Raw genomic sequence first — 16,328 nt, 5'->3', positions numbered from 1 at the left:
ACACATACACACACACCCCACCACCACCACCACCACCACCACCACCACCAGCAGCAGCAGCAGCACCATCATCATTAAGGCCTCTTAACGCTCCCCCTCTGAACTGTTCATTTTCTTTCTTGCCTGCATCTTTTTGTGAGACCTGTTACTCTCTCGCCCCCATTCCACCGTCAGGTCTTCTTCACTAAGCTATCTCCTTGGCCCCTGCCAGTTCCCTTTATTATCTTTTTCTATTTTGCCCTGCCTTGTAGAAATGGATGCACATTCTGTTTCCTCTGCCTATGTCCTTTAGGATCTAAATTAAATAACCACTGGTGACCTCATGTTTGAAATGTGTCTTAGTTCGCTTTTAATACTGTCATAAAATACCACGACCAAAAGCACGTGGGGGAGCAAAGGGTTAATTTTGACTTAAAACACTCAGGTCCCACTATCACTGAGGAAAATCAGGGAAGGAACCCAAGGCTGGAACCCGGAGACAGGAACTGAAGCAGAGGCAGGGGGGGGGGGGTTGGGAGTGTGCTGTCCAGGACCATATGCTCAGTGGCCAGGGCACTCCCACATCGGTCTTTTACCAAGAAAATGCTCCATAGACTTGCGTACAGGCTACTACTGTGAAGGCATCTTACCAACCAAGGTTCTGCCTAGATGATTCTAGCTGTGCCAAGTTGACACAAACAAACAAGCCCCGCCCTAGCACTCAAACATTCATAACAACAGACCTACCACAAGGCAATTTTTTTCTGCCCTAAATGGTCATTCTTTACTCTTATAGTTCCTGTCTGTCTGCCTGTCTGTCTTTCTGTCTTGTCTTCCTCCCTCCCTCCCTCCCTCCCTCCCTTTCTTTTAAATCACAACTACTGAACTACTGTCACTATGGATAAGGTGCAGATCATTATGTTTGTTTTGAATTATGTGACCTGTATGTAGTCTCCTCTGCTTAACCATGGCCATAAAAAGCTCAGGGTTCCATTATTTAAAAATTAGGACAATGATCTAGTTCTACTAAACATAAACAGGAAGTGCTTGTATCCAGTTTGTTCTTATTCCCCAGTCCACTTTATAACGGTGGGCTATACTTTGAGCTTGGGGTGGGCTTGGGGGGCTATACTTTGAGCTTGGGGTGGGCTTGGGGGGGCTATACTTTGAGCTTGGGGTGGGCTTGTGTCTAATCTTAAAATGCCCTGTGTAGCTTTGAAAGTTGAAGGATGTTGGGAAAACCATTTACCACTGTCATCCGTTGAAGCCGAGCTCTAAAGCTGACCTTGCTGTTTTAAGACTGTTAGGCACAGACATGAGCAGGATACCTGAGCAGTTACTGGCTGTGAGCTGAGCTGAGTGTGAGCTTCAGACTGCCGTGCCGAGACAAGTAAATGTTGGCCCAGTGTCTTGTTGGGTAACCTGTTGACTACATTACCAGGGGAGCAGAAGTCTACTCCGTGCTTTGCCAGTGTCTCCATGGAGGCTTGGCATAGAAGTCTGGTTTTCTGAAGTAATAATTTTTATCCTGGCAACGACAAGCAGGCAAACCCATGTAGACATAGTAACTTCTTGCTGTAGGAGAAGTTGGAGTGAAATTTTGGTTCTGATGACATATAAAGTCTTCAGTAGAGTCAGAGTAAGAATAAGAAGACTGTGTAACATACAGTGTATATGTAACATACACTGTGTATATATAAACAGTATATATATATATATATATATGCTATATAAACAGTATATATATGTGTGTGTGTGTGTGTGTGTGTGTGTATGTGTGTGTGTGTGTTTATACTATTAAAGAGACAGCTCTCACATGAGGGAAAAACAATAACTAGGGTCTTATACTCTAAATATAACCTAAATATGGAAAGCAAATTTTATGAGTTAGAAAAAAATTACAGGAGATTCTCCCAGTGACATCAGAGCAGGATGGACATCTTTTAGGTATAGAAAGCAGGAATTAGTAAGAAAAGGGTTCAAAGGCAAACATGAGTTGATGTTGCTTGTCATAATCTGCGTCTTGTTGCTGTAAGCTGTAAGTGAATACCACAGGCTTGGTAATATACAAAGGAAAAAAAATACTTGTTTAGCTTATGATTGGAAAATGTGGGAAGTGCTAGGTACAGCTGCCTCTGGTGATGTCCCTTTGCTCTAGAGGCCTCAGGCAGCGGTGAGGGTCACACTGGGTGACGGAGTGAGCACCATAGCTGTAATGTCTCCTCTTCCCATAGAGAGCACTGTTCTTTCTAGACTTAGGCCCAACTCTTATGTCCTTGTTTAAGCTTTAATTACCTCCTGAAGGTCCCCCTTCCAAACACCCATGCTCTGATGACTTTAAGTACACTTCCCACTTAATGTTGAAGATTGTTTCAGCATGAGTGTTGGTGGGGACACTGCAACTTAGCACTGTCATAATAAATTGTTGAAAATGTGATCACTGAGCAGGAATTCAGTCTTACATTCCTAGAGGCCAGAAGTCTGAAATGATCTTCTGGGGCAAATTTAAGGTACAGGTAGGACTGCTTTTCTTTTGTAAACCTCTTGGTGGTAATCCGTGTTCTACCCTTTTCTAGAAGATACCGGTTTTGCTTCATTCAGGGCCACACTGGTCTCTGAAGTGTGTCTGCTCACTGTGGTTTATCTCTGCCCTCCTGCCTTGCTCTAAGAGGGCCTTGTGGTTATACTTGGCCTACCTCAGTAATCCAGCTTAAGATCCTTAACTGCTAGTCATGCCCTTAAAGTTCCCGCTTCTATGTTAAATAACACTGTATTCACTGGTTCCCAGAATTAGGATGCAGTTGTTTTTATGTTTCCTGTGGTCAGGTATTAATTACTCCGTCTGTGACAGCAGGCCACAAATGGAAAGAATATGGTTACAGCCTGTATTAACCTGTAAAAATTTCATATATAGAGATACAAGGAGAGCTCTTCAAAAGAAGTAAGAAAGTCAACAGTGGATACAAATCTGTCATTTATAGATGAGGAGAAAATGGCTTAGGACATGCAGAAGATATTAAACCTCAAGGATGATCGCAGGAATATGAAGCAAATCAATAATGAGACACTGTTAGATTACTTTAGATATATGTCATTAAAAACATGACAGTTCCAAAATTTGGTTTAACTGTGTAATTGTAGGAAATACAGTTGGTTGACAGGAATTCACTGTCTTACAATCCTAGGGGGAGATTAGAATTATTCATATGCAGCTGGTGGACTAAGTGTAGTTACAGTGGAGGCAACATGAGGGGATTCATTGTAGCACTGGTCGATAAAACAGTAGCACATTCAAATAATAAAGTATACAGCAGCACAGAGTTAGCAGAGGGCAGCTGTATGCAGGAACACTCTCAACACCAAAGGCAAGAAAACCAGGCTTCCTCTAGGAACTCAAGTTTAAATTCAGGTGTACTCAATACATGTCATTTACTTAAATTTTTGGTACAAATTTTGTACACTGTTAAATATTATCCAGCATTGTAAATTACTTCAGTACATGTTGCATTAAAATATTAGGTTTGATAGTTTCATGTTCAAGGAAGTTTAAATGCTAGTACCCATGACGTGATCATCTAAGATTGTATATTCAGTGAGCCTAATAAATTTGTACACATTATTTGCCAATTAAAGTTAAAAAATATAAATGGGAAATCTTGATATGATACATGTGGATGGTCAAGTGTTATGTTACTTGCTCTTTCAGGAATGAATTGTAACTTATCTAAAAAGGGGGACTGGGGCATGAAATACTGAGACTTATTTTACTAACATCAATGGAAAGGGGGCTCTTTAGGAAGGGTGGCTGTTGAAGTTGGCCTCGGTGTCTGAGAACTCTTGGCTCAGTTCTGACTCTGCCACTGATACCTACCTGAGTGTACCCAAGCATGGGGATTTCTCTCGGTCTTCAATTGCTGATCTACTCAAACATGAGGATTAAATGAGCTGGGGCTTATGGAACCCTTTAAATAGTGCTGACTGACAGGGTAGCAGCCCACCGATGATGGTAATTTGTGTTTATGCAAAACTGTGACTTGATAGGCTAGCGGTGTGAATGGATTTTGTAGCCCAGGGGATATCATGTAAGATTCCTTTTAAAGATTTATGAGACTTCTGTTAGGTTATTGTCATTTTTTTTAGCCTTTCCTGGTAATTTGGCATGCCTTTGGAATGATATTTAGGCACACATTATGGTCAGTGTCACTAAGTTTGGTTGCACTTCTATTTTTTTTTTTAAAGATTTATTTATTTATTGTATGTAAGTACACTGTAGCTGTCTTCAGACACTCCAGAAGAGGGCATCAGATCCCATTACAGATGGTTGTGAGCCACCATGTGGTTGCTGGGATTTGAACTCAGGACCTTCGGAAGAGCAGTCGGTGCTCTTAACCACTGAGCCACCTCACCAGCCCTGCACTTCCTTTTTAATTGGTTCATTTTGCAAATATCTGGGGGATCTGGAGTTGTTGGCTGTACAGATAGACTTGCTGTGAGTGTCCAATACTGAGTAAAAGTGTTGTTTACAGCCTAGCCAGTTAATAAGTCTTGGTTTACTGTTGGCACATTTTCCCTGTAAAACAGTGATTTGAAACCTAAAAAACTATACAGTGATAGTTTTTCAGAGTATGCCACAGATTTCTTCTTAGGAAGTTAAAATTAGCACTTGGACTTAAGCTTTTTATATAATTATATTGAAGGTGTGATGGTGTGATTGTAGTTTTTCTAGCACAGGTCTCGGGCCTTCAGGTGTAGTTGGCAGATGTATTTGTGTATAGAAAGTGGGGATCTTAGATGCTCACCAGCTGAGCCTGGAGAAGCTCAGTGCTTCAGGTAACCGCACACTTGGTGACTGCTTGTATCCTGCATCATAAAATGATTGGCACCCATAACATGTTAGAGTAACAGTAGAGGGATGTAGCTTCTGAGGCCATTGGGTGTAGGCTCAAAGCTTGCCCTTACTCTGTGGCCTGATTCTTGACTGCTCAACTGCAGAGTGAGTACAGGCAGTACCCACATCAGAGGTAAACCTTAGAGATTAAGTGTGTGAATTCAGTTCCGTAATCCCTAACATGAATGCATTTAGGATTTGGAATTTTTCACATTTTAAAGAGTCAAGTTTTTATATATGGTGTATGAGGAAACACTCAAGAGGATTCCAGAAATAATTTTATAGAGCACTCTATAAATAGCTCATATCTGTTTCTAATATGAATTTAATGGATTGATACAGACCAGATAAATATTACAAATATACTTACTTATGTTTATTCAAGCTAAATTTCTTGCCAAATAAATTAGGGAGGAAATTGGTTTTAGACCCTTATTACCATAGAAATATGAATATATATGTATTTACCTATATATGAATATATATCTATTTACTTATATGAATAAGACTAACAGCATTAGTGTCTTAGAGCAGAAATGATGAATATGCACTTATTAAGCAATGGTAATTGTTATTATTATTATTTCAGCATATATTAATGCAGGGGACAAGGAAGAACTGGTTTTCTTTCCTAATTTAAATTTTCACCTCTATATAAATTATTCAAACATTCCTTTTCTTTCATAACCTGCCCACACACTCCTCTTTGAAACTGTATCTACTTTACATGGCTTAGACTTGACCTAGCAGGAATGTCTTGTTGCTGCTGACTCCCAAGAGGAACCTTTAGCCCCAAGTGGTAGGCTCGCTACTAATTTAGCATGGACCAGAGCCATGACATTTACAGAGCTCAATTTGTAATTAAATCCTTGTGGTTTCTATTGTCTTTATGAAGTACAGATTATTCTGTCATCTTCAGTTTTGAGCACTTACCATTAATTTTTGTGTCTTGTGATCTTCAGATTTCGGAAGTGCAGGAAGTGCATCAGAAAACGGAAGATTTTTAAAAAATGTTTCTCAGACACTCTTTCTCAATGATCAGCTATCAATCATTGCCATGATCCTGTCCAGATTAGCACTGGGCTGACATTTCGAATCTTTCAATTCTTTGCGAACAGATGTAAATCAGTTGTACTTGTACATTTACATGTATTTATATATAAATGAGACATTTAAGCTGAAACAACATAAAATTTAATAACTCAGACACAGACATTTCTGGTATATCAGGCCTGTAGAAGAGGTGCCTTTGGGTTTAGGAACAATGGATGCCCACAAGTGAGAAGTCAGGCAGCCTGGACTCCATGGGGTCCTTTTACTGTCCGCAGGGAAATGGGTCATTTCTCTGCTCTGCTTGTTATTTGGCTGATGCTGCTGCTAGGCTGTACTGTTTGTCAGCTTAACCTGCGTGCTCACGTAAGTACCCTCTCTTGAATCATATAAACTCTTAGGAGCCCTTTAAAACACTATCTTGGCTGTTTGACATGTTCTCCTCACTTTGCCTGCATCATTTTTAATTGAAGAACAAATCACGTTTGTACCCCCAAAACTTTCCATAGTTTATTAAGATACTGACTTTGTAGAGGGAACAAATCTGATGGAGTTTGAGCTCAAACTCAGCCTCTCAAAAGGGGACTGTACACTATGCCTCTTTTAGTTAGAATATTATCTATCGTTTAAATCATGTTTTGTTTTGTTTTGTTTTGTTTTCTGAGACAAGGTTTCTCTGTGTAGCCCTGGCTGTCCTGGAACTAACTCTGTAGACCAGGCTGGCCTCAAACTCAGAAATCTGCCTGCCTCTGCTTCCCAAGTGCTGGGATTAAAGGGTGTGCCACCACTGCCTGGCCTGAAATGCTTTTTAAAAACCTTGAGGACAAGTATATTTAAAAAGTCTCAACAATAAATCACCCAGGAGTTTCTTATGGACTTTGATGATGTCATTTTTTTAAATCATTTCTGTTCTATCAGCTATTGGAATACTTGTAATTTTTAGTTTATAGATATCAGGGGAAGGGACTAGAGCCTCGAGGAGTCAGTGACTACTAATGAGTTTCTCCTCTTAGGCCAGTAAGTGGTGGTCGAGAAGACCAGTGCTTCTGAGTAGTATTTCACTTCTTTTCTACTACCCCTGATTTCTAGGTCAGCACAGTCTAAGCCCGTGTACTAGACACATGTGGTTATTTAAGTTTAAATGTAATTGCATGGCTTTAGTCCACTTGTTAGATGAAGTATGTTCTAAGCATTCATTGGCAATATACCTCTAGTAGAGCCAAATTGGTCAAGGCAGATAGACACTATTTCTATAGCTACAGAAGGTTGTGGGAAGAGTGCAAGACTTGATGTCTAGGCCATGGGCACACAGTGTAAAAACTCTGCATTCTCTTTCTCTAGAGTTAAGGTCCTAGGAGACACCCCCCTTCCATGTTAGCACATCTGTGGGTGGTGTTTGGGACTTGTTCAGGCAGCCAAGCTGGTGAGACTACAGGCAGCCAAAGAATGCTAAGAGGAGTGATAGCCTTCCCTACTGGCTCTCTAGTGCCTGGTTGTCAGGCTTGAAATCACATGCACAGTTGCAACATTATCTAAACTGTACAGGCTGTGCTTCACAGGAGGTATAGTAAATCCCTTTCAACAAGAACTGCTCTCTCATGGGCCACCCCAGCAATCAGTTCTGAAGTAGCAGTAATAGGACTAAATGTCTTACTCCACCTCTCAGCTGTCCCTCGCTTTCCACCACTTGGTTTCTTCCTGTTCATTGTGACTTTCTGTGATGCCCATAAGCCCATCCGTAGACCCCTATTATGTCATTTCCCTCATTCTCCAGGTGGTTATTTTTTAAAGGAGTGTGTACACCCTGTCTGCACTGTGTTGATGTGTATTCCCCAGCCTTCCCAGCGCAGATTCTCTCCTCATCTGGCACACCAGTAAAATGGGTCTCGCTCAGGCCACCCTCAGTGCCTCACTGCCATACTCGCCCTGCCCATTGCAAACTCTGACTCACCATGCATCTCCTCGCGGTGCGAAGGGCTCTCCTCTCCTGGTCAGTGTGTCATCACTCCCCACCGGCCCTGCCCATGTCAGTCGGGACAGTGACATCATCCTCCTAGTCCCTACTTTCACCCTGGGCATCAGTCCTTATACAGCTTCTGAGCATTTCTAAAGGTGCCTTCTCTATACCAGGGCCTCCCCTTAAGCTCATACCTAGAGTCCAGGATATCTAGAGTCCACTTGTCTCTCTAGCTTATCCTACTCTCTGGCTTATGAAGATCTCCAGTTCTAATGATATGTTCCTAGCTCTTGGGCAGGGTTTTTCCTCCAGATTTCCTTGTAGATAACACTGTGTACCCCCCAAGGATTCTAGTCATAGCTTTTTTACTTTTCTTTAGAATGTGCCTGTATGTGGGAAGTAGAGGCCAGAGGCTGACACGAGATACTTTCCTTGATCACCATCCACCTTGCTTTTTGAGGCAGGGTCTCTCACTGAGCTCAGAGCTTACCGGACAGCTAGACTCCCAGCTAGGAGTACAGCAAGCTCCAGCGATCTGGTACCAGGCTCAGTGTTTATGTGGGTGCTGGGGAGTCCAAATTCCAGTTCTTAGGATTGCAAGGCAGATACTTTACCAATGAAGCCATCCTCCCAGGCCCAGCTTTGCACTGCTCTTTCCTCTTGTATCCATTTGCTTGCCTTAGCATCTGGGTTTCCTGGCCTTGCCTTCTCTCTAAATTATCCCCTACCCCGTCACCTCTGGTTCTTTTTCTATTGGACTTCAAACATCCTACCAGTATATTGGCACTGTTAATTCCTATCCCTCTACTCTTTATTAATGCTGTTGCCAGATAAATCTCCTAGTGGCCATACTATAAAACCCCCGCAAACACATGCAGATCTAAATATATTAACATTAATTACCAATATAAATTTCTGAATAAATTATATACTTACTACCAGGGTCCAAAATGAAAAATCAATAAAAGGCGTCTAGTAAAAAGCTTTTGTTCCTCTTGTGCCCTTTGATTTCTTAGACACTGTCTCAGAAGAGGCAGTATTTTTTTTCTAGACAAAATTTAATGCATATATAAGTACATATGTATGTGTAAATTTTCATTTTTCTGCAAGTCAGTGTCCTGTGAAGCAAGCTACTTTATATGATCTCGTTTTTGCTGGCACTGCAGACTCTGTCTTGGTGATCTCTCTTTTCATGTAGAGCTTCTTGTCCTTTCCACAGCTCTCTAGAAGTCCTGTCTGTTATTGTCATATTTATTGAGCCAGTCCCTCCTGTGATGCACAGTTAAAAGCTTCCCATTGCCAGGCAATGGTGGTGCACACCTTTAATCCCAGCACTTGGGAGACAAAGACAGGCGGATCTCTGAGTTTGAGGCCAGCCTGGTCTACAGAGGGAGTTCCAGGACAGCCAGGGCTATACAGAGAAATCCTGTCTCGAAAAGCTAAAAAAGAAAAAAAAAATTTTAAAAGCTTCCCATGCCTTTCCTTTACTGAAAGAAAGGCCATCCAGAGACTGCCCCACCTGGGGATCCATCCCATATACAGTTGCCGAACCCAGATGCTGGGAAGTGCTTGCTAACAGGAGCCTGATATGGATGTCTCCTGAAAGGCTCTGCCAGAGCCTGACAAATACAAAGGAGGATGCTCGATGCTCTGCTCGCACTTAACCATTGAACTGAGCCGGGTCCCAGATGGAGGAGTTGGAGAAGGGACTGAAGGAGCTGAGGGGGTTTGCAGCCCCATGGAGGAAGCAAGTGTCAACTGGCCAGACCCCCTCCCCAGAGCTCCCACCAACCAAATAGTACACATGGAAGGACCCATGGCGCTGGTCACATATGTGGCAGAGGATGTCCTTTTGGCCTTTTTGGACACCAGTGGGAGGAAAGGCCCTTGGGCCTGAGGGGGTTTGGTGCCCCAGTGTAGGGGAATGGATGGAGGAGCGCCCTCATAGAGGCAGGGGGAGGGGGGATGGAATAGGGGTTTCAGGAGAGGAGACCTGGAAAGGGGATAACATTTGAAATGTAAATAAAAAAATATCTAATAAAAGGGGAAAAAAAAGATTCCCATGCCTTTGCAATTCTGAACACTTCTGAAAGGGATAACTCACAAGTGATTTTCTCTACTCCAGATATATCTGCAGGCCACTTATGAGCAAGCCACTTGGGTTTTGATATTTTATTGTCTCTTTTAAAAAAATATTTCAACTGGCTTACATAGTAGCAGGCGCTCCTGTGACATTTTCCTGGTACATAGTTTTGGTTGACCCTTCCCCTGATCCACCCCTCAGCCCCGCCCCAAGCTCTTCCACTCCAGCATTTCCCCTTTCCTTTCATTTAGCATCCCATCTCCACATATAGGCATACATGAAGATGAGAAGCCAAGAGTCTCTGCTTACTTCTATTTGACCAGCCACAGTACCTGCTACATGGATACTGCTGCCTTTATTTCAAGTCGGTTCTTTGTAGTCTTGTCCTTGACTCTGCCTTGGCAGTCAGTCTGTTCCTGCCCTATCCGTGTAGCAAGCAATGTGGCAGCTCCATCCATGATGACAGTCAGTGAGCACACCTAACACCTTTCCTGTGGACTTGTTTGCTTGCTGGTCGGTTCACCTGGCTGCTGCTCTAAGGCAGCCCATGCATGTCTGTGTCCCCCCACAACCCTTCTCATGCCTGCTCTGCACAAGCACCTTCCCCAGAGCTTGCTTACCTTCTAAATGTGTTCCATCCTTTCAGTCACGCATCCTCATGGATTCTTTTTCTTGCAAAAAAGGAACCCACATTTCCTGGGTACCCTCACAGGGCGTATTTGTTAATTTTTATACCATATATTACATTTAAAACCATTACTCTATGTCTTCAAGCTTCTCTGCTAGTTAATAATGCCTCAAATACAGAGGCATGGCCTTGTTTTGGTATCTCATTCCCCAAGTTTCATGGTTGCTATCATGTATATACTAATGAGTAAAAAGGAAATGGCATTTCTTCTGACATGGATTAATTTCGGTGAGAAACTGCCTGTGTCTACACATTCCAAATGTTTTCAAGTAAGAGTGCTCTCTCTCTTCCTCCTAGGCTTGTATTTGAGACTAGGTTGTCTTCCAGTTGTGCCCCCACCCCAACCACATACACACACACACACTGATGCTTTTTCTCTTTTTGTATGTGTTAGGTTTTTGAAGAACCTTCCATCAGCCTTTTTGCACTGGAACATTGTGAGGGAAGAGAGCTACATCTTGAAGACGCCGTGCATTCTGTTTTGAACAAGGACCTACACTTCTATACCCAGTCTGTGTGGATAAAGAGTGGCTTGTGAGTACAGGAAGCAGGACTCACCCTGGGTTGGTCACTGATTTAAGACAGAGCTGAGTGGTTGCCGTTTCCCCACCACGGCTGTTAGTCTGTTGGCGCTCCTGCTCCTGTTTATCTGGACACAACAGTTGCTTCTATTTAAGTAAGACAAGATGACACCATGCCCAATACACGATAGTATGCAGTGATCTGGGACAAGAACCATTTGGGGAGGAGGGCTGATACTCCATCAGAGGACAGATCATAGAGCAGTTCCACCAATGTTTTATACTTGAGCCCACTTCCTTTTCAGGGGGAAATTTCATTAAGCCATCTATTTAAACTGTGAATAGCATCACCTGTGTAAGTCAAGCGACTCTTTAAAAGACTAAGATGGTTGGACTTGACTTTGACCTGACAGCTTGTTCAGTCCCTATCCAAGTGCTCATTTTCATACAGCCCTCTCGGGTTGATGCAGCCTGCCTGCTGACATCTGGTCATTTCTGTTACTAGTCAACGTGGAGCCAGGTGGCACAGGTCTTGTGTGCTTACATCTGGGGAAGCTGTCTTTTAAATCATTGTTGTTATTAATGTCCAGGGTTGGTATGTATTTGAGCATTTGTTTTACAGAGGCTGTAGAGAGGTCTGTAATTGAAGCTTTGTTTTGTGGGAAATCACCTTTCTGTTCACTTATGAAGAGTGTGGCACAGAAGCCAGCTCCTGCTCTTTTACTGCTGGTATTTGTTACTAAAACTCAACAAAGAAAACATGCATAGGTATTGTAGTATAAAAATGACTTTTTATTGCTTGTAGCTTTTAAATTGTGTGGTAATTAACTCTGTTTAAATCAACAAAAGTCAGAAGATAAATTGAAAATTAAGTCAACTATCACACCAAATGGCTCTTACATAATTCATATATAACAATTGAAATTTTCCCCTGAAAAGTATCTGACGTAGTTTGGCCTTTCTAGTAGGATTCCAGAATATTACTTTCCAGTTAACTAAGACAACCTGAGTTGCATTTCAAAACCTTATATACGTTTTTCACACTTTTATTTTTACATATCTAAGTTAAACTGATATTTGACACACTGCTGTAAAGTTCTCACCTTTCTATTTTTACTTCTTTCTAGAAAATGTGTGCAAGTTCATCTTGACACCATTTATTCTTGATAGTTATTTTTTCCTTTTATTTTTTTAAATCTATCTACTATTCTTGATTCTCCACAACAGAATTACTGGGCAGATTCAAGGACATAGTGGATCTGTTTAAAACTCTGCCTGGGCTACTGTGGGCTTCCAGGATACAGTTTCATGTTGAATCACCTACTCTGTGAAGTATATTTTTTAATTGTTGTTGTATTTTGATCTCTATGATGGTAATGACACCCCATGTGTGTACCTCATTGAAATCAACATGGAATGGGATTCATTTGCTAAAAGCCCGAGAGGAAGTTAAGCCTCTCTGGGCATGCGGACCTGCCTTTGCACATGCAGTTGTAACAGGTCAAGGGAAAGTCGTCCATCCCACTGCCTCAATAGACCCATAATTTGCCCAAGCCTGATCTCCCTTGTGGACAAACAGGGGAACTTTTCCTCCCAGCAGTCAGTTTGAGCTCTTACTGATTTAAGAAATCAGGCTTTCCTCGGTTCCTCCTTCCTGCCCACAGTTTTATGTAGGAATCAGTAACTTTTCCTACATGAACCAATGCAGCTCTGTAAGATAAAGACATTCTCCTCTGGAAAACTAAAGAACAGAAGCCACTGTTTTAGCAGCAATGGCTTCCTGCACTTAAACTTCAAAGAGATTGGTTTGAAGGTTCCAGTCTGAGATCAACAGCATGACTGCTTTGGGCCTTTGAGCAGCACACCAGCACAGGAATGTGAGTTGGTGGGGGGAAAAAAACACCATGAGCCAAGAGGCAGAGAAGTGACCAGAGTAACACTCTTTTCCAGCACTTCCTACAAGGTGCCATATCCCTGACAGTTTAACCACATCCCAGAGGAGCTATACCACAGAGCAGGTCCTTCACAAGGGACCTTGCGGGACCCTGTTCCATACCACAGCAAACTCTGGGAGAACCTGTTTCTGGGAACTGTCCCTCCTGATAGCCAGACTTAGGTCCTGCTACTTGTGCTTGCCCCTCAGCCCAGGTGGCACATACTGACTGCATTTCCAAAGTCCCATGCCTGAAGCAAGCTACATCCTCCACACTTCAGGTAAAGTGTCCACAGAGACCTTGAATCTCCCTGACAGTTTTGGGTTCTTCCAGCAATCCTAGTGTTTAGTCACCCAGTTTGGCAACTAGTGTACACAGGGCTCAGCAAGCTGTCAAGTGCTATCCATCTGTGGGCTACCTCTGAATCGCACCTAGAAAACTGTCACAAGTACAAAAGCAGCCATAGCCAGGCTGGGAAGAAATGACATGACGACTGGGCACCAGTCCTTGTTCTCACCCCAGGCCACTCTAACACAAGCAGGACCGAACACAGCAGTGTTAGGGAAGATTTACAGAGGAACCATCTTTGAACAAAGACTGCAGGGGGAATTTCTCTGGGTAGTCCTTGGTGGCTGTGGGCAGCTGTGGACACAGATGTAGAAGAAACATTCAGCAGTTTTAGCTCTCTGGAGAAGCTCTGAAGCACATGGGACAACCTAGGGAAGGAGGAATATTTTCCTCCTAGGTAATGATGGGAGACCAACTGAGATATTGCAGTGTTAAAATGCCTTGAGGCTTGCCATATACATCAAAGGAAAGCAGAACTTCCTAATTGAAAGTGCAGGAATGTGACATTTCATTTTGCCTCCAGATGCAGTGACTATCTTCTCAACCTCCACCAAGGAGAGATGTGTGATTGCCTGTTTGTGAAATCTACAGCTCTAGAGGCTGTAGCGCATAGTGGGGTAACAGTTGGTTTAGTTAAGAGGTTGCTTTTTTTGTTTGTAGTGTCCCACGTTTTTCTTCCCGGCTTTCTTGCAGATGGATAGCGTATGAAGGTTCCAATTTCTTGGGAAGGCAAATCCTCCTTCTGCCTAATGAGATCCCAAATTGGAGAGCATTCAGTGGGTGGAAAACGATTGGTTCCGTGCGCCCTATGAAGCAGGTAAGATGCAGAGACCCAGCAGACCCAGCTAGCTTGACAGAAATGTCGTAAACCACAGGATCTGAAAGACTGACCACCTGGGCAGTCTGTAACCAGGGTGGAGGGTATGCTCTTCTGCAGGAATCTTACACAGCTTAGCCAGTTCATAAAATGTTATCTAAGGTCAGTACTGGATTTTAGTGTTGAGTTATCTAATATCTAATACCAATATTGGATTTTAGTGTTGAACCCAAAGTTTTATCAGCCACATTTTTCACAAAATTAAAATAATGTAAATTCTGTGGTAAACAATGGGAAAAAATGATTAATATAATGAGTTTTACTTTCTTTGCATTTGGAGTTTTCCCTTATGTAATCTTCAGGTTAAATCCTGGCAATTTAATTAAAATAGTATTTATCACTCACCTACTGCTTGTCAGTCTTCCATTCCCAAGATTCCCACTGCCCTCAGGAGATAATCTGCTTTCCTTGTAGTCTGAGATCCAATTCCTTGCTTCCCCCTTGTGGTCCCAGCCTCCTCTTCTCACTCACATGTCTGTATCGCATGCACACAAGTACAAAGGGCTTTCCTCCTCTGGGTAGAATGTCTTCTCATTCTTTGCCAAACTAGTTCCTAACTACCCTTCAAATTCAATGTGCCAGGTCCTCTTAGATGCCTGCGCAGTCTCTCCTGTCTAAATTAAAACCCTAAAAGACTTGATTCCTCTACTACAAGACATGGTATGTAGCTTACAAGCACATAGGTCCAGATGAGTTGGGCTCATTCCTACTCTGTTGGAAAGTACTTTTGAGAAGCAGAACTGCCTATTTTGCTTACTGTTCTATCTTTGGTACCTTCCACAATGGCAAGGACTCAAACTGTTTGTTCTATATAGGAACAATAGATGTTTAGTGTCCTCTAAGACACGATAGATACTCTGACATCATCAGTTCCTTAGTTGAACTGTAATTTTTAAATTAAAGTCAAACCTGACATATTTGATCCCCAGTACCCAACTTAAAAGCCAGGCATGATGTGCATATATGTAATACCATCAAGTGGGAAGTGGGGCATGATGGTCTTCTGGCCAACTTCCCTTGGCCAGTTGTTAACTTCCAGGCAAGTGAAATGACCCTGCCTTAAATGTAGGCGTGACCCAAAATATACCTCTTACTTCCACATGAACATAAACATGCATACTTGTGAGCCCCCAACAACACATAAAACTAGAACATAAATTAAAACAACACATGATGGTCAAAAGCCTCAGGTGGTATGTAGCATAAAGAAGGGAAGTGGTACATGTAGACCTTGAAAAGTTCCCCCAGGCAGGCCAGTTATGTAATGGGTGACAGGTGAGCTATCTACCCGTCTGTGTTCTCTTTAGAACATTGCTTTATTTGATTCTCACAGTAGTGTTAAGGTAGGGATTATTTTTTCTTTTTTTATTGATATTTTCTTTATTTACATGTCATATGACATTTCTCCTTTCCCAGTTTCCCCTCTAAAAAAACAAACAAACAAACAAACAAACAAAAACAATAAGAACAAACCCCTGTTGCCTCCCACTTCCCCATGCTTGCTATCCCACCCTCTCCCACTTATTGGTCTTGGCATTCCCCTACACTGGGGCACAGAACCTTCACAGGGCCAAGGGCCTCTCCTCCTATTGATGATCAACTGCAATCCTCTACTATACCCATGCTGCCAAAACAATCAGTCCCACCATGTATAGTCCTTGGTTGGTGGTTGAGTCCCTGGGAGCTCTGAGGGTACTGGTTAGTTCATATTGTTGTTCATCCTAAGGGGCTGCAAACCCTTCAGCTCATTTGGTCCTTTCTGTAACTCCTTCATTGGGGACCCTGTACTCAGTTCAGGGATGGCTGTGAGCCTCTACTTCTGTGTTAGTCAGCTACTGTCAGAGCCTCTCAGGAGATAGTTATATTAGGCTGGTTTGTCCTTCCTTCAGTCTCTGCTTCATAGTTAATCTCTGCAATTCCTTCCGTGGGTATTTAGTTCCCCCTTTTAAGAAGGAATGAAATGTCCACATTTTGGTCTTCCTTCTTCTTGAGTTTCTTGTGGT

At 42.5% G+C, this 16,328-nt stretch overlaps 1 protein-coding gene across 1 annotated transcript in view; it reads left to right on the top strand.

The window, feature by feature from the left end:
• Positions 1-16,328, top strand: part of Crybg3 (crystallin beta-gamma domain containing 3) — a 119,055-nt gene that overhangs the window by 95,047 nt on the left and 7,680 nt on the right. The window contains exons 18-19 of the mRNA XM_031364187.1: positions 11,040-11,179; positions 14,142-14,265. Of these exons, the coding sequence (XP_031220047.1) occupies positions 11,040-11,179; positions 14,142-14,265 (264 nt within the window). The remainder of the gene's footprint in view (positions 1-11,039; positions 11,180-14,141; positions 14,266-16,328) is intronic.

Source organism: Mastomys coucha, unplaced genomic scaffold (assembly GCF_008632895.1).
Source record: "Mastomys coucha isolate ucsf_1 unplaced genomic scaffold, UCSF_Mcou_1 pScaffold12, whole genome shotgun sequence".
Classification (NCBI taxonomy): Eukaryota; Metazoa; Chordata; class Mammalia; order Rodentia; family Muridae; genus Mastomys; species Mastomys coucha.
The sequence above is the reverse complement of the archived record's forward strand: the minus strand, read 5'-3'. Positions and strand labels throughout refer to the sequence as shown.